General features: G+C 39.0%; 1 protein-coding gene across 2 annotated transcripts; it reads left to right on the forward strand.

The window, feature by feature from the left end:
• Positions 1–14,715: 14,715 nt before the first annotated feature.
• LOC122966279 (adhesion G protein-coupled receptor E5-like) lies at positions 14,716–22,533 on the forward strand. 2 transcript variants are annotated; one of them, XM_044330348.1, is made up of 19 exons: positions 14,716–14,879; positions 16,532–16,609; positions 16,892–17,050; positions 17,168–17,311; positions 17,473–17,619; positions 18,261–18,383; positions 18,552–18,592; positions 18,694–18,816; positions 19,085–19,238; positions 19,359–19,481; positions 19,596–19,786; positions 19,915–20,076; positions 20,215–20,415; positions 20,745–20,962; positions 21,077–21,137; positions 21,226–21,317; positions 21,529–21,697; positions 21,778–21,864; positions 22,332–22,533. In XM_044330348.1, the coding sequence occupies exons 1-19, from the start codon at positions 14,849–14,851 to the stop codon at positions 22,371–22,373; spliced, it is 2,346 nt and encodes a 781-aa protein (XP_044186283.1). In that variant the 5' UTR covers positions 14,716–14,848; the 3' UTR covers positions 22,374–22,533. The 2 variants fall into 2 exon arrangements, with proteins under 2 accessions (XP_044186283.1, XP_044186284.1); XM_044330349.1 differs by lacking the exon at positions 17,168–17,311.
• Positions 22,534–22,648: the final 115 nt, after the last annotated feature.

Consider the following 22,648-nt stretch of genomic DNA (forward strand, 5'->3'; position numbering starts at 1 on the left):
CTTGCCTTAACCTTAACACCATCTTATGTACCAGTGAAATAGTGAGAGTCAGTCTTTTATCATTGCCCAGAGGTTGGCCTTTTTAAGGCTGTTGAGGAGCAGCTAAATGGAAGGATACCCAAGAAGGCTCTGGGCTGCTGGGTCTTGGCATCAAATGTGAAAATGAATCCCTGCTAGCATGGCTTTGATACTTTGCATTTAAAGATTCAAATGAAAATACAATAAATGCACAAATTTAAGAGATATCTACTGGTAACAGACTAAGGAGGAGGTTGGTGCAAAAGGAAGAGAAGAAAAACCAAGCTGAATCATAAGCTTTAATTGTGCTTTTGGCTAAACCAAGACTCATGTAATTGGAGGCAGAGTACAAAAGATCCTGCGGGGGCTTGGACATGCTTAATCAAGAGTCATCTGATTGAATGGAGGGCATGGCATGCTGGAGGGCTTGGCCTGGGGACACATCGTTTTGAACTCCTGAAATTTAAAGTGAAAGAGAACATCAGCTACACAATTTTCATGACCAGGAGTGAAATTAGCTTGCAAAATGAGATTTAGAATGCATGTTAAATGTCACACAAGACTGTTTATTATTGATATTATTGATTATTTCTATTGTAGCAGCATTGTCACAAAACATCATAATTTCTTCCCTGGTCCATCTGCTGCCCCATAGCGAGCAAGCGATGACAATTGGGTAAAGCTCATAAAGAGCAGGGGATTTGGATTTGCTGTTCAGGGACTGAATTTCAGTTGGTCAGACATATGCAAACCACTCATTATTGTAGAATCCCCCAAAACCAACAAAAGGGGCCTCATCTGTAAAAAACTGGATTGAATACGAAGACTCACAAAGTCATTATAAAAGAAAGTTGAATAAGGAGAGACAAGTGAATGAAGCAAAAAGAATTGTTCATCATACAGATGATATTGATGATTAAGTGTTGCCAAAAGTCTTTGGCACTTAGACTCAACAGGGTGATTTTGAATCTCATCAGTCCTGAGCAGCAGCAAGATAAATCCCCCCATGGAGTCTAGACATTGGTGGTGGTGGTGGCGGCGGCTGATGACTTCTGCTCAGACTGATGAGGCTGATGAGGTTGATGAAGTGATGCAAAACAGCACCATGAAAGCACTAAGGCAGAGAGGGAGAAAACATAAAAAGAACAGACAAAAAGACAGCTGCAATATGATAGGCTGACAATGAAGGTGTGTCACTGTGCTATTGGTTAGATATGACCAGCTGATGTGAACAGCTGACATCTTAATTGACACCCAGGGGAATGACAGCAAGGAAATTATGAATGAGCATGCGTGAGGGATGGAAATGACCGATGGTTTGAGAAATAATACTACAGACCTGAGCATGCAAAAGATAGTCTTTCTGACTGAACTTTCACTAAGCTTCATAAATACCATTCCATTCATCACATAACAAGGTCCAAAACCACAGATCTGAGCAACAGCCTTTGTCTAAGACTTTAGTGTCTTCTAGATTTTGAACAGAATTAGCCAGTACTAGCAAGCATGATACGAATGAACGACCATGAGGGATGATGCGCATAGCGAAGTAAAGGTGGCCTAATAGAAATAAGAGATCGCTTTTAAACAGAATGGCAGCAACAGAGCAGGATTTGATAGTTGCTCTGATGTCAGACAGCTTGTCTTGTGGCAGTGATTCTTGTGTAAGCACAGTATCAAGGGTGATGCCGAGAAATTCCAAACACATGGAAGGGCCTACGGTTTTCTCTTCTGAAAGAGGAAAGAGAGGTACACCTAACTCATGGAAGGTTTTTGACTGTGGAAATGCTGCAAGCCAGTGGGGATGAGGGAAAGTCAACCACTAAAAAATCATCTGAAGGATGCAAGACATAAGGGAGTTTGCAGGTGTTGTAGAGAATCCAGCATGCTTCTGAAAAAGGGTTGAAAATGCAAGGGCTACTGCTGCAACTAAATGTCAATTTAACAGAAAACTAAAACTTTGAACACCATTTTACACTGAAAAGATGCCATGGCAAGGGGTGGAGTGGCATGACTTCGAAGGCTTCTGTAATGTCTGCTTTTCCCAGCCATGCACCAACCCCTGCCAACTTAATCATCTGCATGGCATTATCTATAGAAGCATAGAACAAGGAAAAGGGCTCTTGAGGAACTAAGCTGTTTATACTCTGAATGGAAGAATCATGACGAATTGAGAGATCAATAATGAGATGTTTTTTGTTTGAATATTTCCTGGCAGCAACACCTATGAGGCTTACTCTGAAGATAGAAAAGGGGGATTTTCACAATGGACCTAACATGTATTCATTTGTAACATCTTTTGATAGGAGCTTGTATACTACTTCTGGCTCCATAAGGGCATACTGCAAGTTTTTACAGACATGGGTCACTTTTGGGAGCCAGCATAAACCTGCTAGGTATCCTTGAACTATGCCAGTGATAAGGTAATTGACAAAGCACCTATTAAGGTGATTTGAAAGAGATTTGGAGAGAGCTGGGACATTCCCTGGAGTTGAAGGATGCTTCATATTTTTTTCTCGGATTTTGCAAGACAAAGCCTCCTAGGACACACAGAGCATGGGTGGCTGTCTCCACACCAACTCTGACTTCAGAGGATGGCTTACAGAATTTAACACTGGATGTTTTGGCTGAGATTTCAAAGTGGACCATTCTCGCAGAGCAGTTCTTGGACAGAGGGAGGTTGTGTGGGAGAAGGAACTGCAGATGGAGCAGGCTAGGGTTTTATGCCTGGTAAAATGTATGTTGATTAGGGGCATGTCAACCACAGACCAATTTAGTCTCTGATTGAATTTCTGGATATACATAGCAGCTTTGGCAGAGAAGGATTTATGGTATTCATGAAAGAGAGAGCCACCGTAGGAGAGAGCAAGGTCTGAGATCATAGCTAAATAGGTGTCAAGCTCCTCCCTGCATTGTGGATAAAACTTCACATATGCTATCTGTATAGACACTGAAAGCAATGTTGAATTCTGCCAAAGTCAGAATTTTTGTTCCGGGATCGCTATCTTTGAGAACTACAGAAAAATCCCCTCAACCCACAAATGTTTTGTCAGCAGATTCGGAACAACATAACAGAATCTTCACCAGATTTATATCATGGCCTGTTAAAATTTGGTTCCTGAGGGAATCAGGAATTGCCGCTACAAGGGGCAGGAACCAAAAACCCATGGATGGAGTGGGGACTGCAGTTCCCAGGGTCCTGTGGGGTGTAACATCAGCAGGAAGCGGGAAGCTTGAACCGTCTCAAAGGTTGAAGAACATGGGTCCAGGTTGTTTAGATTACAGGCAGAGGAATTTGTGTTGTCTTCTGGTGAATGCATTCTGGCATTCATGACATTGAGTGCGGATTTCACTTTGAGAAGAGAGGACAGGATGGATGCTTCAGTAGAGGTCACAGGTTCTGATCGCTTCAATCTTTTTGAGGGATAATTGTCCGCAGGTCTGCAAGAAGCCGATTGAGAAGCAGCGTTCCACTTTTGCCTGGGACACACTGCCTGCATGAGCAGTGCACGTGAGTCGCAGAGCCTCTTGCTTTCCAATTTTGTGCCCATATTAACAGATGTGTGGCTCATGTGGGCTGTGTGACTGCTCTAAGCATGGCTGCTGTGGCGCATCATCTAAAGATTCAGCATCTTGCCTATTTTTTCCATGTGACACGTGCGGTTCTCAGCAAAAAAAAGACAGTGAAAATGATCTGTTGACAGTCATAGTAACATCATATCAGCAACATTACACCTTTCACTATAGTCTCAAAGTCGATATCTGTAGAATATGTCACAGACATGAAAAAAATCTATAGTGTCAGCCTAGTGCGGGTCAGCCTGTGTGGTGTACAGGCAGGGAGCCTCTCTGGCAGGGAACTCTCCTGTTCACTTTCTGTGAGTTCAAACCAGGGCTCCTGCCTGTTGTTTTACCCGCTTCCAGACTGAGATTTGGTGTTGTTATTTTCATTATTTGTTGTCAGTTTCCCTCCTGACAGTTAATTTAGAGGTTTGTTTGTTGGAGTGTGCTTGGCTCATTTGGGGAACTTGGTGTTGTCTGGAAGGATTTTCTTCACTTGGAGTGGTGACAGCAGGGGTTTAACTGGTGGAATAATCAATATAATCAATAAAAAAAAACCATCCTGCATGAGGAGTGTATGTGACTGACACAGAAATAGACCCAACCATGCCATCAGAAAGAAAGCTGTTTTCACTTCACATATTATTTATTTATTTTCACAACTGAGCACACACTTCTTAACCTTTTTTGTCTAAACTAAATATAAATGAAATATATAATGAAATGATATGAAACATTCATCTAACATTATTGATGGCCATTATGAAACTCAAATATGTAGAAAGATAGGGTTGGCAGTAGCAGCGCCAAAGCAGCAACACTGTCTGTGTTGTGCAGCTTTACCTTTGAGAGGAGCGCTGTTTGAATTATAGGCACTCACATTGGCAGAGCTTTCTTGACTCAGGAGGTAACCGAAGAGCTCCTTATGATTAAGGCTGGATGGAACTAGATGTTGCGGGGGTATAGTGCTTCCAGGATGTGGTTCATGGACCATCTGGCAAGTCATTTGCGGGTGATGCGGGAGTTACAGTGTGGACAAGGGGCGTCTGATTCATTCTCAGAGCAAGCCTTCCCCTGAGGACCAGGACTCACTCTTCAAATCGGAGATGGTAAGAGATATAGCAACCACCAGAGCCAGAAGGTAAGATGGCAATTGCATGAGCAACAATAGCAGAGTCCACAATTTGAGAAAGCTGAAAGAGCAGGCAGCAATACTGATGCAGGGCAGCAGTGGCACTGACACAGCAGAGGGAGAGATGGGAAATTTTTGCAGCTTAAATAAACCGCCAAATTGGGAGGCATGTCACGTGTGTATGTAGCAGTGCAGCTCGAGTTGAACTAGCTCGCAGGCATCGCTTCATAAACAAACTGGTTCAATAAAGTGGATCATAAATCTTTGACATTGACAAAGTGCTACAATTTTTATAGAGTAAGCAGAAACTTGTAAGAGCTTTAGTGGATCTAAACACTTTTGCGCTCATGATCCATAAAAGACCTATGGATGCAACTCTGTGATTTCCTTTGCAAACTCAAGCTTGCATGGACAGCTAATGGTATGAAGTTGAACATTACAGAGGATAGTGCAATGCAATTATCCTAATGTTCTCATGTAAAACGGTTTGATCATTTATCCCTGGAGCCACCCTGCAGCTTTCTGTTTATTCATGCACTTCAAAAAACAAAAACACATTTACATTTATACTGTAAATGCTCACAATCAAATGACGGCATAATCAAGTTCAAAAGTGTTTCATACAATATGAAGTACATCAGTCTATGATTATTAACTTAGTGATGTTGAATGGGTCTGGAGAGGCTCACTTTAAGACAAATGGGCTATCTCGGGTTTGTTGCTGACAGTAGTGAATGCTTAAATCCACATTAGTTACAGACATCAGCGTAGTGTAGTGTGCAACTGCTGAGCTGTTAGTGGTTCACTCTGACTTAAAATATAGTACTTATCCACAAAGATCCCCAGTAATATGACCATAGTAATATAATAATCACATTAATGTAATTAATTTGTAGTAATTTACTCTATACTGCACAGATAATATTGCAACTCCTAACAGTATTTTTTTAGGACTCTGCTCTACACTGAGAATCACCGCTCCTCCTCTTACCCAGAGTGGTTACAGTATTCAGTTGGCTCAGTAAGCACATAAATATCCTCATTATTAACCATTTAAAAGCCTTAAACTACCATCCTTCAACCACTGTGCATCAAATAGATCTTATAAAGTATAAATTTCACTAAGTTAATCTGGTTAATTGCTTCCAAGACAGTAGTAAACAGTATTTTATGGGAAAATTTTCACAAATATAATACAATGCAATAAAATGTGCATTACACATAACTTCGGGTGCAGCACTAGGATGGTGACAGCTTTAATGGAGGTGTTACAATGACTTAGAATGTGGCCATTAACATGATGACTGATATATCCGAACATTATGCACTAGTCCATAGTGGTACACTTTTGCTTAAATCTGCAGTGCATTGAGACTTACTGATTTTGATAGACTTCTTAAAAACAACGTACATGAACAGAGTCTGAGAATATAAAGGTAATCAGTTTAGATTTCTGGTCAAGAATAGTAATCTGGCATTGTTGGGTTCCCTAAAATTTTGAGAAAATCAAAATGATAAAGCTATAAAGACCAGATAAATGTCTTCTCCTCAAGCTCTCTCTCCTCCATAGAGTCTGATGTCAGTCCATGTGGATGAAAGCTTCATCAGGGATGAACTTTTCACAGTTTTCTCTTGGAGCTCAGAGCACCTCAGGGACAGAGCATAACCCCAGATGCTGTACAGTCTCTATATGATATAAAGCAGTCCTCAAAGGCCAGGTCGATTTTGTTGTCAGGCACTATCACTCTGTATTCACATTCACAGTCTGTCATAGGTGTTAATATGGATGCAGGATCATACAGAATAGCTATTTTTCTGTATAAACTCAATTAGCAAACAATCCACCATTCCTGGCTGTTTTGAGTGACAAAAGACAGTCTCTCTTTGGCTGTGCCGATAACAACAGCACAGGGCAGGATAATATCTGCAGCGCTTCTCTAATTCTTGGTCGGACTGAGCTGATTATTCAGACCAGATTGCATTAGAAGATGATTCAAAATTCATCCACATTCATTTCTGAGAGGGTGGCTGTGAGCCTTGGAGCAAATTAGACAAGTCCAGTTCAATCTCTCTGTAGGGAATTAAAAGGGCATCTGCCGCTCTGCACAGCTCTCTATTAACAGTAAAATGACAGCCTTTAATGTTGAATTTTGATGTGTAGGAGGACATCCATTCAAAAAGACTGTTGAAAAGGCCAAAGATCTATTCCTTTTAAATGTTGGTAGGTTTTTGAGGACAGGAGGGACATTTTAAGTTGAGTAGCATTGCAAAAAGATTGATCAGATTGCACCTGAATGCACAGCAACACATCAACCACCCAGGAAAAGAAAAAGGTTGCACAACTTAATTGTTTACAGTGCTTAGTTGATTATTCCAGTGTCTACAAGTCTTTTTGTGTTGTCAGTTTTATCATACAGTGAAGCTGGTAACTGGGTCCTTGTTACAGAAATCAGAGTCACTGCTGAATGTCAACACTCAATTATGCACAGAGGGAGTGCAAAAGAAGCCTTTGTATGTAATTTTTTACGCATGTGCACACTGTTTTTCATTGTTTTTGCCATTTGCTATTGTTAGTTATGACTAAAATGCAAACTCTGAATGCTTGTCAAAAACTTTACCTGCAATGCAGACCTCACAACATGTCATCAAGGAAAATATCAGTAATAAACTGATTAATTTATCTTATGATTTAAAATTTGAACTGATTAAATAATGTCTTCATATTTAGTGCAGTAAAACTGCACATATGCCTGCATGTTTTCAGTTTGTCATTCAGTAGATAGTATTTGATCACACAGAGAAATGTCTACTTCGGTACCAAAATAGTACTTAACAGTGACCTTATAAAAAGTAAATTATCATAAAAATGTACCATGTGCTGTTTGTGGATTTCAGTACATATTATCTAATAATCCAGTCCAATAAGACCAAAACTAACACAGTCTAAATGATTCAGTTTTAGACCTTAGGATAGGCAGGTTAAAGAGGCTACTGCAATGCAAGTATTTCTCTGTTAACATAAAACATGGTTTGATCATTTGCCCTGGAGCAGCCCCCTGGCTTTGGTACTGTACATGTAAACCAGCAACGTGTTCAAAACACTTAAGTCAGCATCTTTAAGAGTTTTCCTTAAACTTACTGAATGTGCTGAGCTAGTGGATCCGTTTCCAACCCAATAACGGGAGGTAAATTGTTGTTCCACATTGCACCAGATAAGAATAATACTCAAGGCTGAAAATTATCTTACACCTATTACAGTCTCTACTGAGAACTGGCTGTCCTAATCTGCACCACCAAGAATAATTCTTACAAATTAAAATGTTTTTTAGGTAAACAAACATGAAAATTGCTCTGTACACAATAAATGCACCATTGCATCTACAGCCATAGGTTGTGAGAATTAAATAACAAGGTGGTATAAGGGAAATGTACACTAGAGATTAAAATACCACAATTAAAGTAATGACATCCATTGGACAGCCAATATTTACAACATGTGTACTGTAGTTTAATTTACAGAAGGAGCTCATTGGTGTAATACTCATGTTTGTCCACTAGATAATGCTATTTTACTATGACAAAACAGTAAGTAGCAACAATCCATTTTGTTTTGGCACTCAAGCTAAATATGTGCCGTTTTGAGGCATGTTTTAACACATACTTGATGAAAAGCCTGTTTGAAAATTCAAGTGTTTTTTGTTTCTTGCTTTAAAGGCACAATCTGTGATTCAAATGTAATCAAAAAAAGTAGTCCCTCTACAAAAACTGAAAAACACTTGAAGGGGGCTTGGAATTACTCCCACATGGATTGAAAATATTTTAATACAGAGCTAACACCATGGAAAAACTAACTCTGGGGTATTGAGATTCTCTGGTATTTTAAACGTTTTTTCATGATTAATAGTTTAAAGGTCCATTGTGTAAGATTTAGCGGCATCAAGTGATCAGGTTGCAGATTGCAACCAAATGAATACACCTCCCCTCACTCCCCAGGCATGTACAAGAACCTATGGTGGCTGCAAAACTTGCAAAAATGCAAAAAGTTCTAGAGCCAGTGTTTGGTTTGTCCGTTCTGGGCTACTGTAGGAACATGGCAGTGCAACATGGCAGCCTCCATGGAAGAGGACTTGCTCCCTGTGTGGATGTAAAGGGCTCATTCTAAGGTAACAAAAAGACAACAATTCTTATTTTCAGGTGATTATATACTAATTAAAAGATACTTATGAATATTATATTCCATTTCTGCCAAGTCCATTCTGCTAGATGACACTAAATTCTACACACTGCACCTTTAAGATCAGCCAGGAGATCCAAAGTGTTAATGTTTCATCTATAAGACAAGTTTTACACTTACATGACCTGTAGTTAATATGCTCATAAAAAGCCTTTAATCCTCCTATTCTGTTCGCAAAGGGTTTACACCCTTAGTGTTCGCAGGTCAAATTTGACCCATGTTTGAATTCAGTAATAAGCACTGAAAAAAACACTAATTATCATTCAGCAAAATGTTTTATCTGCTGAGTGACTTATTATTCATCCATAATCATAATATATATATACTAACTTTGATATTTTATGTACCTTAGACCACATTTAACTTACAATGTACAAATCATTTTTAGTTTGTGTGTGTGTGTGCGTCTGTGTGTGTGGGTACACACTGTGCTAGGTTTGTGGTGAGATGTGTGAAATGAAGCATGAGAAAGCCCCAGCCTACATACTGCTATACACCAGGGGAACAGAAAAAAAGCTGATTTTTGTGTCAGTGGTTATGGTTAAGGTTAGGGTTAGGAAATTAACAAGGTGGTATGGAAAAGAAATACACTAGAAATTAAAATACCCTAAGGAAATGAATGTAAGTCTATGTAATTTCCCCAAAAGTGACCCAGATCAACGTGTGTGTGTGTGTGTCTGTGTGTTTGTATGTTTTCACATACAAGTACAGTATATTTCACACATCTAAACATGAAAACAGGTGAGTTCAACACTCTGTGTTAAAATGAGAGGCTACTAATTAAGATCCTTCTTCAGTGACAGTCAGTAGATTGGTGTATTTTCCAGTGTTACATAAAAAGGCTCAAGGCCTTTTTTTCCACATTAGTAGGTATATTGCACAATACTTCATTCACCAAATTGCAAAACTGCCATCCTCCTCCACCCTTGTTACATCATCTTTTCACTTTACTTATTTTTTTAGGCGATACAGCAGGATCAATAAAGATTGGACACTGGGGCTGAAAAGGAATCATCTTTTTTGTTCATCTGAATTTCAGTGAAAGGCCAAAAAATATTAAAACATCATTTTGTGAATGCAACAAATATCACACAAAACATAACATTTCACTTTGAGGTATGTGTCTAAACCATTAGGAAAGATGAGTCAACAGTGTGAAAAGCTATCAGCATAACAAAAGCAGCAACACAAAAAATTCTCGGTAAATGCAACAAGTTTGTCACCACTTCCTCCGCTGTCGAATACAACTCCTATAAAAGCAAAGGTGTGAAAGATAAGGCCTATATAACCACAGTTCCTCTATATGCCAGAGAGCTATTTTTCACAGCTATATAAGAGAAATTGTGCACATATTGTGAGAACATTTAGACGGGCTGAATGTTGTACACTGCACTCACAGGCATGTGTGGGTTCAACATTTATTCACATAGAAACATTCTGGATGTTGGTAAGATACACAACATAATTGAAAGGAACTTGTAGGGCTAAAGAGACTAGACAGACCAGTCTGTCCTCATGTTTTATGTATAATCATATATATATATATATATATATATATATATATATATATATATATATATATATATATATATATATATATATATATATATATATATATATATATATATATATATATATATATCATGTAACAGGTAGTAGTATGAGCTCCTGTAAAGCTGTCTGGATAAGGTCATGCATTAAAATAAATGGATGAGATCATGCACTAAAATAAATTAGGCTTAAAGATTATATATTAAATATATATATTTCAAACGGAATAACATCTGTAGGACTTTCCAAACGCAATTTAATTTAGAATTTAAAACATATGAATACTAGTAGGATAAACAATTCAGACTTCTGGTCCTAGTTTGCCATCCTAGGACCAGAATGAGAGAACACATTACATTTATTTTAAAGTCCTTACATTGGTTGCCTGTTAGTTTTTGTATTGATTCTAAAATGACTCAACTTGTCTTTAAAGCACTTCATGGTCTTTTGGTGAGGCAGCTTTCGGTTTTTATGCCGTCGGAACAGTCTGACTGATTTGAAAGCAGCTCAAAGTGTATATATCTTCTATAGCCTGGATTTTGATTTGAATGTTTTATGGCTAGTATTTATTTTATTTTATTTTATCATTATTTTATTTTATTCATGTTTTATAACATTTTATTCTCTCCCATCTATTTTAGGTTTTTTTATGGTTTTTTTATTACATTTTCAGCATTTCACATTCTCATCTGCATTAGTCCCAAATTGTCTTACAGTCATATGTACATCTGTATTTTGAATAACACAACCTGTACAAAAGATGCAAATGAAGTTTGACTGACTGGTTGATTCTTCTCTTGTGAAAAGTCTTGCTGTGACTTTCTGAGGTGAAATGAAATTTAGGCGGATATAAAGCACTGTATATTCTTTCTCGTCTGGGTACCTTTTAATAGGAAGGAAGCAGAAGGGGGAAAGGAGGAAATGGAATTTTGACTATAAAGCCATTTTTATGATTTTACTTACTTTACAGTTTTTCATTTAAACAAAAGGTCACCAGAAGACAAGTAGAAAAACTGTAAGAAAGTTTGATATTCTGTCTTTATTTTTCTACTGAGGCCAATTTTCTCTTTCCTTCTTTCTACACAGTCAGCTGTCATGGTGTAACAGCCCTGCCAGTAACAGCCTTATGTGGTTTATAAACCAAAAGGAAAGTATTTTGCTCAATCGCTTACCATAAAGTGAATGTTTCACACTTGATGTGGTAGGACAACACCTCCCAGTGTGTGCTATCCACCCATTACCAAATCATTAATATATTTTTCAAGCTGGTTTGACCATGACAGCTTGTGCAAGAAGAAGTCATTACAATATACAATAACCACCATTAAAGTCAGTCATTAAAGTTACTGGCCTTGTAGATTAGTATGTGACATAGTGACATCACCAGTGTGGCTGCTTTGGAAATATTTGCACTTCTGACTGCAGCTTTATTGAAAGGTGACAAATTTGAAGTGACTCAGTGGTAGACGTTACTGTAAGATACAGCAGTTATACCCACCTACTCAGTCTCCAGTCTCCATTCTGACCTTTTCGTTCAGGGTTCATCAGGAAGTTATTGAGACAGCTGAGCCATATTGAGGTTCTTCCTCATTGTTTGAGAATTCAGAAAGAAACCAGAGGAAAACAAACACAGCCAACACAAAACATCCCAAACTCTATATGTGCACAATCTTGGTATAGGCAGGAAGAAGGTTGTGAGATAACAGGAGACGCCCTGGATGTTCGCCATGATCATCTATTGGCTGGAAGTCACATTGGAAAAGAAACCAGAATAAAACTGTAGCATGACACTTGTTCAGTCAGACAACTTAAGTGGAAGAGATTTGAATACAGGGTTTGTACAAAGGGGATATTTGGGTCAGTCAGTTTGAGTCAGTCTGGGCTCTGACTTCAGGCAGTGTTTCACCAAGCTCAGCACAGTGTAGATTCAGGAGTGACAACTAGATATCTTCTCCCAGTAAATTAATTACAAAATATATTGCAAGATGGACATTCTGCTGCACTTGCTCCCTTTGTTAATCATTTCTACTAATACTGTAAATAAACTGCATTTTGTTGCCTTTATTTAACACTTACAGACCTGATCATAACCTTTGCACTGTATAATGATTACTGGGCTCAAGCTGTCACCAAAAAAGAGGGCATTGAAAATCAGCACCCACCTTACACAGCACATGATGTACTGTAAGTTAATGACAAAGTCCCCATTTCATGTGTCTACTTTGTGTTTTTAATGGTTGTATTTGGTCAATAAATATTGTCTTTATAAAAGTGGTGATCGGTGTCTCTGTGCAAAATGGCTAACGTTGTTATTCATAGCCACCCTTTGAAGCAGCTCTGGTTTTCTGTTATAACAATCAGCTTTTTAATTCAGTCTGTGTTTCATTTTGTTATCGTTCCAAGCAGAGACTCGTCCTCCAATATTATATATATTACATCTGCCCAACCCAACAGCTACACTACAGCTACACAGAGACCAAGCTGTAGGACTGAGCATTGCTTACAATTATACAGTTCTGATAACTCAATCAAAACATGGTCACAGGATGTTGCTTTATCTTTGTGTTGTAATGTGTTTTTCTGTTGTCAGACCTTTATATCCTTTATATATCACATATGAGCTAAATCTGTGCACCAGAGAACCAGTGTGCACCAGAGAACCAGTGAAGACTGTATCACTGGTGAGACAAATGAGTTGTTTCTTCTAAAAATAGATTCACCTCAATCACGCGTAGGTGTGTCTACAGCCAGGCTTTTTATCGATAGGTCATGCTAATGTCAGTACATTTCACAGTCCCTCTGCGAGCACGCTTTGTCACACAAACCCCTAAAGGCCTGCTGTCTGTCCCCCGCATTTTCCCAGGCACAAAGCCCAAATTCTACCTCATTGTTTAAAAGTGTGAAATGTAATAACCACCCTGGCGGTCGGTGGGACAGTGTGTTCAGGCCTAGAAATGACCTTTTACCACTGTGAGCTGGGCACAAGAAAAGTCACTGAATATTTATCAGTTTGTTGTGTTCCATGAGGTTGTGCTCATAAATGCCTACAGCAGTTCCTCAGCTTTTTAATGCTCAACTGAAAGGGGTGGCACCTTGTGAACATCAAAAATGTGTGTATATGTATGATGTAATGTGTGATAAAAGAACATTATGTTCCTTCATGCAAACGTTTCTCAGAGTTGTACTTCCTCTTACTTATCACTTGACACTTTTTATAAAACTGTATGATGGAGATCCTTGTGTTTGGTAGCAGCTTTCAGTATTTGCTTTTGTTCTTCAGCAAACATTAATTCATGACCTACTAGCTTTATCTGCAACTTTTATTACATACAAGTGCAGCCAGTTTGTCTTCAGGGAATGAGAAACACAGTTTAAAAAAACAAACTCAGGACGACACATATATACATCATTATGTGGGGAAAACAGAACAGTGGAGGTTTTCTTTGTTCACGTCTTTCCAAATGACGCTCAACATAGTAACCATTGTTACATTGTCTCAGAAAGACTTAGTCAGAGGCAAAAGCCATATATATGTCATCGTCATAGTTTGCAGAATGTGTGCCATAACACTGCTGACGGGAGGGTGTACCAGCCAGCAGGACTGTGTAAAACAATGACCTGTCTAAACTCCTCTTGACCCCCATCTGTTCCCTAAAAACAGAGTCCAAGAGAGGGGAAAGATACCGACAGAGAGAGACATTGCGAAAACACAGTTTAGTAACACGCTGTCATGGAAAAAATAGTCGGGTGAGTTGACGTACCCTTTTCCCTTTACTATCACCCCACCCCAACAAGGACAGAAGTTCCTGAAAAGTAGTTCCTGCCTAGGCAGTACCAACTCGTGTCAGAGGCGTGATGAGAGCGAGCGAAAAAACCCCACCCCAGAAAATCTAGTCATCTCAGCATGTCACCTCAGCAGTGAGAGCAGGCAAACATTCAAAGGGGAGAAAGAGACAGACAGAGAGAGAGAGAGAGAGACGGAGAGAGGGGAGAGGTCACTGTATCAGAGGAGAGACTACTAATTCCTGCATTTTTATATATTCTGTTTGCTGGTGTCAGCATATAGCAGCTTTTTCCACTCCTGTAAACTTGACTGGTGAATGCAGATTTGAGAGAAGAAGAAGAGAAGAGAAGAGAAGAGAAGAGAAGAGAAGAGAAGAGAAGAGAAGAGAAGAGAAGAGAAGAGAAGAGAGGAGAGGAGAGGAGAAGAGAAGAGAAGAGAAGAGAAGAGAAGAGAAGAGAAGAGAAGAGAAGAGAAGAGAAGAGAAGAGAAGAGAAGAGAAGAGCAGAGATTTGCATTTGGCTGTTTTGACTTTTGTTATTCACATCTGGACAGTGTTTTCCTCTTCACCATGGCGGGCAGGTGGAACCTCCTGGTACTGGGTGAGTCACATCTGTCATCCATTTGTATGGTTGCTGGAACGGAAAATCTTCTGCTTTGAGAAAGTTTAAAAATGTTCTGTGCTCTCTGGAGGGAAACCAACTGGCTGCACTAGCCTATAAACTTTTCAGTATAGGAACTGATTTCTTTTTGTTGGACAGTACTCCTTTTCTGTGTGAGTTAAAATCTTGTGTGAAATTTGAGACAACTGAAAAAAAGCCATCAAAAAAGATACTGTTAGTATTAAACATACTATACCAGTGTATGTATTCAGTTTAAGAAGACACATTTTTCTGACTTTGTTTAACAGCACTCCACTGACATTAAAATCTGCCAGAAATGTTTTCTCACTGGCTAAATTAAAACAGTGAGAAACTCAAACTGTCACAGTTCTTAATGGCAGTCTTTCTGCAGCAGTCGAAGCCCGAGGCCAGAGTGAGGGGAAAGAGCCCAAATAAAGGAAGAGTGATGCTGAACACAGTGGTTTTTCTTCAAACAACTCACTATCTGGGCACAGAGGACCTCTGTCTCTCTGCTTTTATAGTGATATTTATACACTATGAGGTCATCACAGCACTCACATTACTTATGGCTTGACTGTGACCATATTCAGTTACAAATCTGCCCTCAGAGGAAAAAAAACTTCATGTTGCCATGCGACAGTAACAACACTGAGAGATGCTCACTTCTCATTCCTGCAAACCTCTATGACCTTTGGTATTGTCATAATCGCTATCTTACACAAGACACTTCCTATATTGATTGGGGTTATTCTATCCCCATATAAAGACAATCTTAATCAATATAATGATGAAAATGAAGTATTCATCTGAAAACTTTAGAGAGTTAGTTTGACGAAATGTGATTGAGTCCCTCCTTATGTTAGTTCACCCTGTAGTTTTTCCACTCACCCCTAGTGATACTGTATCCTCTTTTGAGATGTCTCTTCGAAAAAGTACAGCAAATATTGAAACTGTTGAAAGAGAAGTTTTTAAGATGACACACAATTTCATTTATTTCCTTTGTGTGGCAGCAGACATCTTAGCAGCAAATATCTCAAAATGTCAACAAATAAAACAAAATTATACACGTAGCCAGAGGATAAGTAGAAATATGCTAATTGACAATTACTTAGCTGTTTCTTTTAAGGATTATACTGAATTCATTATATAAACTGTTGTGAAAAATATGTAACTAGTATATTTCTTTCTGTTCCCATATACTGTTCATTACACCCATCTGGTGTCATTTAGGCGTCCACAGACTTTGCATTCTCACAGCAGAGGATGTAATGCTGTTTTGCACATTCACCGTGCCAACTGATGTTTCCTCACACATAGGAAGTAGAGTTCTCCAGACACCCATATTCTGTTCATTTTGAATAATGGCACAGATGCAATTGGAACAATCTGAGGAAATGAGGGTAGTGAATGAGGGCATTTACCTTTTTGCCTTTTGAGTCTTTTTGAAACTCAGAACATTTCTGGTGTCATTTATGTGGTCAAACTGATCCTTTAATGTCCCTGTAGCTACGATGAAATATTTCAGAATGGTTAAAAAGGAGTTAGTGTGAATTAAGCATGGTGTAGAAGATGTAGCATTGATGTCAGAAAGTGATGAGCTGTAGACTAACAGTTGCCTGCTTGCTTTTCAGTTCTGTGCCTCTCCCTCGGCACGGTCCTGTCAAAACGTTGTCCTCCAGGATTCAGTTTTGAGAAAAAACAGTGCAATGGTATGAAAAACAAACTCTTTTTACACATAAGCCATGTATGTGTGTTTTATATATATATATATATATGTACACATATATAACTAGCGAAATGATTTGTGTGAAGATGTAAAAACTATTTCTTTCACCTGCCCTGAGTCTGCTGTAATATTAAAATTTAACAGACTTTGGGTTAATGACATTTCGACATATTTAGTTTTAGATTCATCTCAAAGATTTACTGTGTTTATTCTTATTCATTGTATATTTATTTCCACATTCATATTTCCTTTATTTTCGTTTAAGATATCGATGAATGTGATGAGTCTGATCATAACGTGCTATGTGGAGATAATGCAGAGTGTCTCAACACGAACGGCAGCTTCTACTGCCAGTGTGTTGACGGTTTCAGATCAACAACAGGGAATGTGAATTTTTCAGCTGAAACACCTGCGAAATGTAAAGGTAAGTCATCTTGTCATATTGAATCATTGACAGCAGATGACACTGATTCATATTAATGTTTTACTGCTAGAGTGATCACCCAAATATAAAAATCTTGTCCTTATCGTTTACTTTAAGATATCAATGAGTGTGACGACAGCACCATCTGTGGACCTAATGCCAAATGTTTTAACCTAAGTCCACATTACTACTGCACTTGTGAGAGTGGATTTATCTCTAGAATGGAAAAATTTCAGAACAGTGACAATGTTACATGTAGAAGTAAGATTAAGCTTATCAGTACCCTTACCATAAGTAAAAACTGTGATTAGTTATATACAAGTTATGGGCACCAGTGACATTATGTAAGTGTGAACCCTGACAGCATGTTGATGGTTTCCTGTCTCACCTTTTTCTTCAATGTCTTCATCCTGCTAACATAGATATTAATGAGTGTCGCGAGGGAAATGTTTGTGGGCAGAATGCAGAGTGCAAGAACACACTTGGCAGTTATTACTGTGTCTGCAATGTTGGCTTTGGACTGAAATCTGGAAAACTCAACTTCACTGGGAGTCAGGAGCAATGCGAAGGTTAGGACCATGATGCTGCAAAATGTTTATTATTTGACAAGTCACTTAATCTAGTACTCACTCTCTTATTGATTTATATCATAGCTGATGAGGTTTACTTGATTCAAAGATAGCTTGACGTGCTTCTAGATTTCATTTAATCAAGTAAAATGATCATGATGCTTGCACAAAGCGTTGTTTCAAGAAAATTGGCCTACTAAAGCGGAACAATGTTGAAAGAAAGTTAAAATATCTCAACCCAATGACTGACTTCTTCCTATATTGTTTTTAAGGGAAAAAGTGATTTTAGGGTGGCTATTAAATTGGTTGATCCTATAAGTTATTATAATTAAGCCTTAAAAAGATGGATATTTTTTGTAGTATTTTGTTGACAATGCACTAACATGTTTTTAAAGAGTTTTCAGATATTATAAAATAAATTGTTGGTCTAGAGCTAGTTGGTTAAATGAATGGCTGTCCTGTGTTTTGGTTATGTCCAGCCTGTTTTATGTTTTTTTGTTCTATGCATTATCTTTAATAACCTACCAAGCACTATCTTCAATGCAAACGTTGTACTGGACCAGTCTATTTATTGTTCCATTAGCAATGACCGAAACACACAGTGCAACCATTTTCCTCTCACTGATTTGTTTCCATTTCAGACATATGCAAGATTGATAAGACAATCTGTGGAAATGGGACCTGCCACCGTGGAGCCACCGGCCATTACTGTGCATGCCACGCAGGGTTCACTAACTATGGCAACAAAGAGTCTCGCTGCACTGGTAAGCACACAGCATCACTCAAATTTTTCCAACATCCATTACTGAACCAGTGTTTGTTCAGTAATAGTACAAACAGATCATTTTCATGAGTACAGGTATCCTCATGATATGTGTATGTTATGGTAATCAACAAGCATATTCAATGAAACAAATCCCCTGTTTCCTCAGAATTAAAGTGCGATGAATTCAAAGACATGAACATCCTCTCGGTAACTCCACAAAACAAATAACTTTATCACTATCTGACTTATACTATAATGTTGATTACCTTCTACTTGGGTTTCATTCTCCCCAAATCGCTCTCTCCTAGACATTTCCCATTGCACATGATCTTCTGATGCAGCTGAAAAAGACCTGTTTGGAGCTTACAAATAATGAGAATTCAACATTCGACTGGAGAGGACATTGGACTGTTGGAGAGGACATACTAGAGGTAATTCTGCACAAAAATTAATTGAAATGCAATTTTTTATGCAAAAAAAAGCTTTCCGTTCCTCACAACCAGCACTGAAACAGGAAGTTCTGCCCCCCTTAAGCTCTGTCATGTGGTGTTTAGATCTCTGCACACACCCTTGTAGAGTGTTTATGCTGACCTGAGGCGATATGCAGTCTGAAAGTCTGCCTCTGTCTGACTCTGTCTCCTGTTTCTCTGTGTGCATGCTTATGTTGCTCCCTCTCCCCCTCCTCTCCTGTGGCTGTAGAGACTGTTGTCTATGATCGACAAGTACTTGTCTAGTGGAGCCTTCAACGATAACAGGAAAGTCTCCACCTTTCTGGACTTGGTGGAGAATGCTCTGAGACTGACGGGAGCTTTTATTAAGACCCCCAAGACAAATAAATCCTTCAATTACACAGGTTAAATATACATTAAATCAAAACAGTATTTGTTCATTTACATGGAAATATTTTTGTGTAAGTCTATTAAGAGACAAGCAAGCATGTCCATTAAAAGCTGATCTTTGTGCCTGGGTTCAGAACTGGAGATGTTGGTACGTAAAGGGTCTGACATACCCAAGGGAGCTGTGAATTTATCATCTAAGCATGCCCAGGTGGATATGCAGTGGGAGACAGCTGCAGGAGATCCCTCCCTTTACCCAGGTAATGACCATACTTAATTAACACATTTGTAACCACATCCATTAGAACATGGATGAGTTTCAAGTGTAATTAATGTCTACTTAATCCAGTCTTGTCCTGTTGTCAATATTATAGGTTTTGCAGCAGTGTCCTTGCTGACCTATAGAACGCTGCAAGAGTTTGCAAATGGCTTTTTTAGTGGGATGAAACCACAAGAGAACGAAAGCTTTAAGCTCAACTCCAAAGTCGTGACTGTCACCGTCAGTAACAGAAACACAAGCCGCCTAGAAAAACCAGTCCAATTGAATTTCAAACACCTGGAAGAGGTATTCAGTTTGACATTAAGGATTCTGCCATTATAATCTATCTCCACAGGAAAATATTACACAATCACAATATCACAATGTTATATGTCGTTGGTGTCGTAACATGGTCATTATATTTTGTTTTACAGTTAAATAAAAACCACACCTGTGTGTTCTGGAATTCCTCGGAGCACGGAGGCTCGTGGTCTGCTGAAGGTTGCAGTGTGGTGGAGTCCAACCTTACTCACACCGTGTGTTCCTGCAACCATCTGAGCAGCTTTGCTGTGCTTATGGCGCTCTATGACATTGAGGTTAAAACTCAGTTACATATGATGATTCACAACAAAAACCATGAGTCTGATAGGTCAGAGTTTATCCTTCAAAGTTCAGTTCATCACTATAATGTAACCCCCCCCTTTCTCTCTCTCTCTCTCTCTCTCTCCCAACAGGAACAGTACAAGTTTCAGCTGCAGCTGATCACTTGGGTGGGTCTGTCCCTTTCACTGGTTTGCCTGTTCATCTGCATCCTAACGTTCTGGCTGATCCGCTCCATCCAAAGCCCAAGAACCACCATCCACCTGCACCTCTGCATCACCCTCTTCATTGCTACCCTCATCTTCCTTGCCGGCATCAGTCGTACAGAGAACAAGGTAAATACAAGCACATGCAGTGGCAACTCTGTAACAGCTTGCACATTAAAACACTTGCACTGTCCAGATGAAAGCAGTAAAAGTTTCTGACACCTCCAAATGCAGCAGAGAAATATACACAAAGCAACTGCACAGCTACTGAATGATTCATGTGGATGCTGAAGATTTATAAATGAGAATTCAGCAAGTAGTTTCTCACTGCTATTTCTCAGCATCCTTTGTCCTTTTTCCCACTGCTGTCATCATGATCCTCATCTCTCTCTCTCTCTCTCTCTCTCTCTCTCTCTCTCTCTCTCTCTCTCTCTCTCTCTCTCTGTCTTCTGCAATAGGTTGGCTGTGCAGTGGTAGCAGGACTGCTGCATTTCTTCTACCTGGCAGCATTTTGCTGGATGTGTCTGGAGGGCATACAACTCTTCAGGATGGTAGTCCTGGTATTTAACGCCAACTTGAAAACCCTCTACATGATGGCAGGCGGCTATGGCGTTCCAGCTTTAATTGTCGCCATCTCTGCTTTAGCCAATGCCAAGGGATATGGCACCAAGGAATAGTAAGTTTCCCATACTGATGCTGAGCTTGTTTTTTTTTTTTTAATGAATGCCTCATTCACAGGTTCCGGTGGCTTCACATAATCTGCTCAATAAACTCTCAATATTCATTGCAGTTGTTGGTTAAACCTGGATTCCATTTGGGGGTTTTTTGCCCCTGCCTGTATCATCATCTGTGTAAGTAAGAAAATAATTATTGAGTTGAATGATATACCTAAAACTGACTTCAGTACTTTTTTAAAACCTGGTCTTTGTTGCCTTTCAGATAAACATCTTTTTCTTCCTCATCACTGTGTGGAAGTTGGCACAGAAGTTCTCAAGTTTAAACCCTGACCTAGACAACCTGCAGAAAATAAAGTGAGTCAGCTCTAGCTCAAGTTGCCTGCAACAACCAGGCACCTGTATACTGTATTTAATGTGTGCGTAAATATGTGAGTACATATTGTGTTTGCTATATGGAGCTAAACATTCTCTTTATTACATGCCCTCAAGCTAAGAAATCACACAAAAGAAGTGGCAGTAAAGCGTCTCAGATTTCACCCATGTGCATCTTTGTTGCCTCCTGCAGGACGTTCACCATTACTGCAGTGGCTCAGCTGTGTGTGCTGGGCACCATGTGGATCTTTGGTTCTTTCCAGTTTTCGAAAGGCACTATAGCCATGTCTTACCTGTTCACCATCTTTGGCAGCATCCAGGGGATCATGCTCTTTGTCATGCACTGTCTATTTTCTAAACAGGTCAGTCACACTCCTCAAGATAAGTACAAATGCTGCAGCTTTTCCTGTATTCAAAAACTCATTTTGTATTCTGATTTCAGGTGAGGGAAGAGTATGGAAACATCCTGTCCAGATGCTGTGCACCTCGGAAGAGCTATTCAGAGTTCAGTTACAACAGCAAAGCTCATGTAAGAATTTAATATTTCACCCAAGTTCTGATTCAGATGGAATGACAATTATCTTAAATTGTATTAATTAAGAATTTTGCAGGAATTGTTGCCACATTCACTAATTTCATCAGAATTCAACATGCCAGTGTGCCCTGGTATAATATCTACTCTTAGTTCATTATACAAAATTTCAGCCACCACATTTATTTTCATGAAACATATACTGTCTACAGAGATGATGCTCACCAAGCACCAATGAAATTAAATCTAACATTTAGTATGCATGTGGACAGCGTTGTTGATCGGTACTGAGATTGCTAAAGAAACCTAATGGGGTTTAGTTTCATTTCCAAAAGCAAACATCATTCTTTCCAATGTCGAGATATAATACACAGTGTGAAGTGAAGTGTGCTGTAGCTAATGAAAGAGCACTCAAAGTGTCTATCGTGACTGATTGGCTTGTCTCTCCCTTCTGTCATCCTCAGGCATCCAAGAGCAGCCAGGACACAGGAGAGTCTCATATCTGAGGAGCTTAACGGCGACTTGGAAGCAAAGTCTGCCATTTCAAACACACGGTCGACTACTGTCCTCCTGTTTGAAGCCAATGCACCAGTTTGCTTTTATGCAAAATACTGTAAACATTCTCATTCTTTATCATGTGTGGTATTTTAAGCTACTGAAATGAAACTGTTGCTCATGACAAGTTCATCAAAAATGGAATATTTTGATATTTGAGAAAAGCTTTTAAGATGACACATGATTCAAGCTTATGATGCACTGTACTTTCATGCAAGCATTTATT

This window comes from Thunnus albacares, chromosome 17, assembly GCF_914725855.1.
Source record: "Thunnus albacares chromosome 17, fThuAlb1.1, whole genome shotgun sequence".
NCBI lineage: Eukaryota > Metazoa > Chordata > Actinopteri > Scombriformes > Scombridae > Thunnus > Thunnus albacares.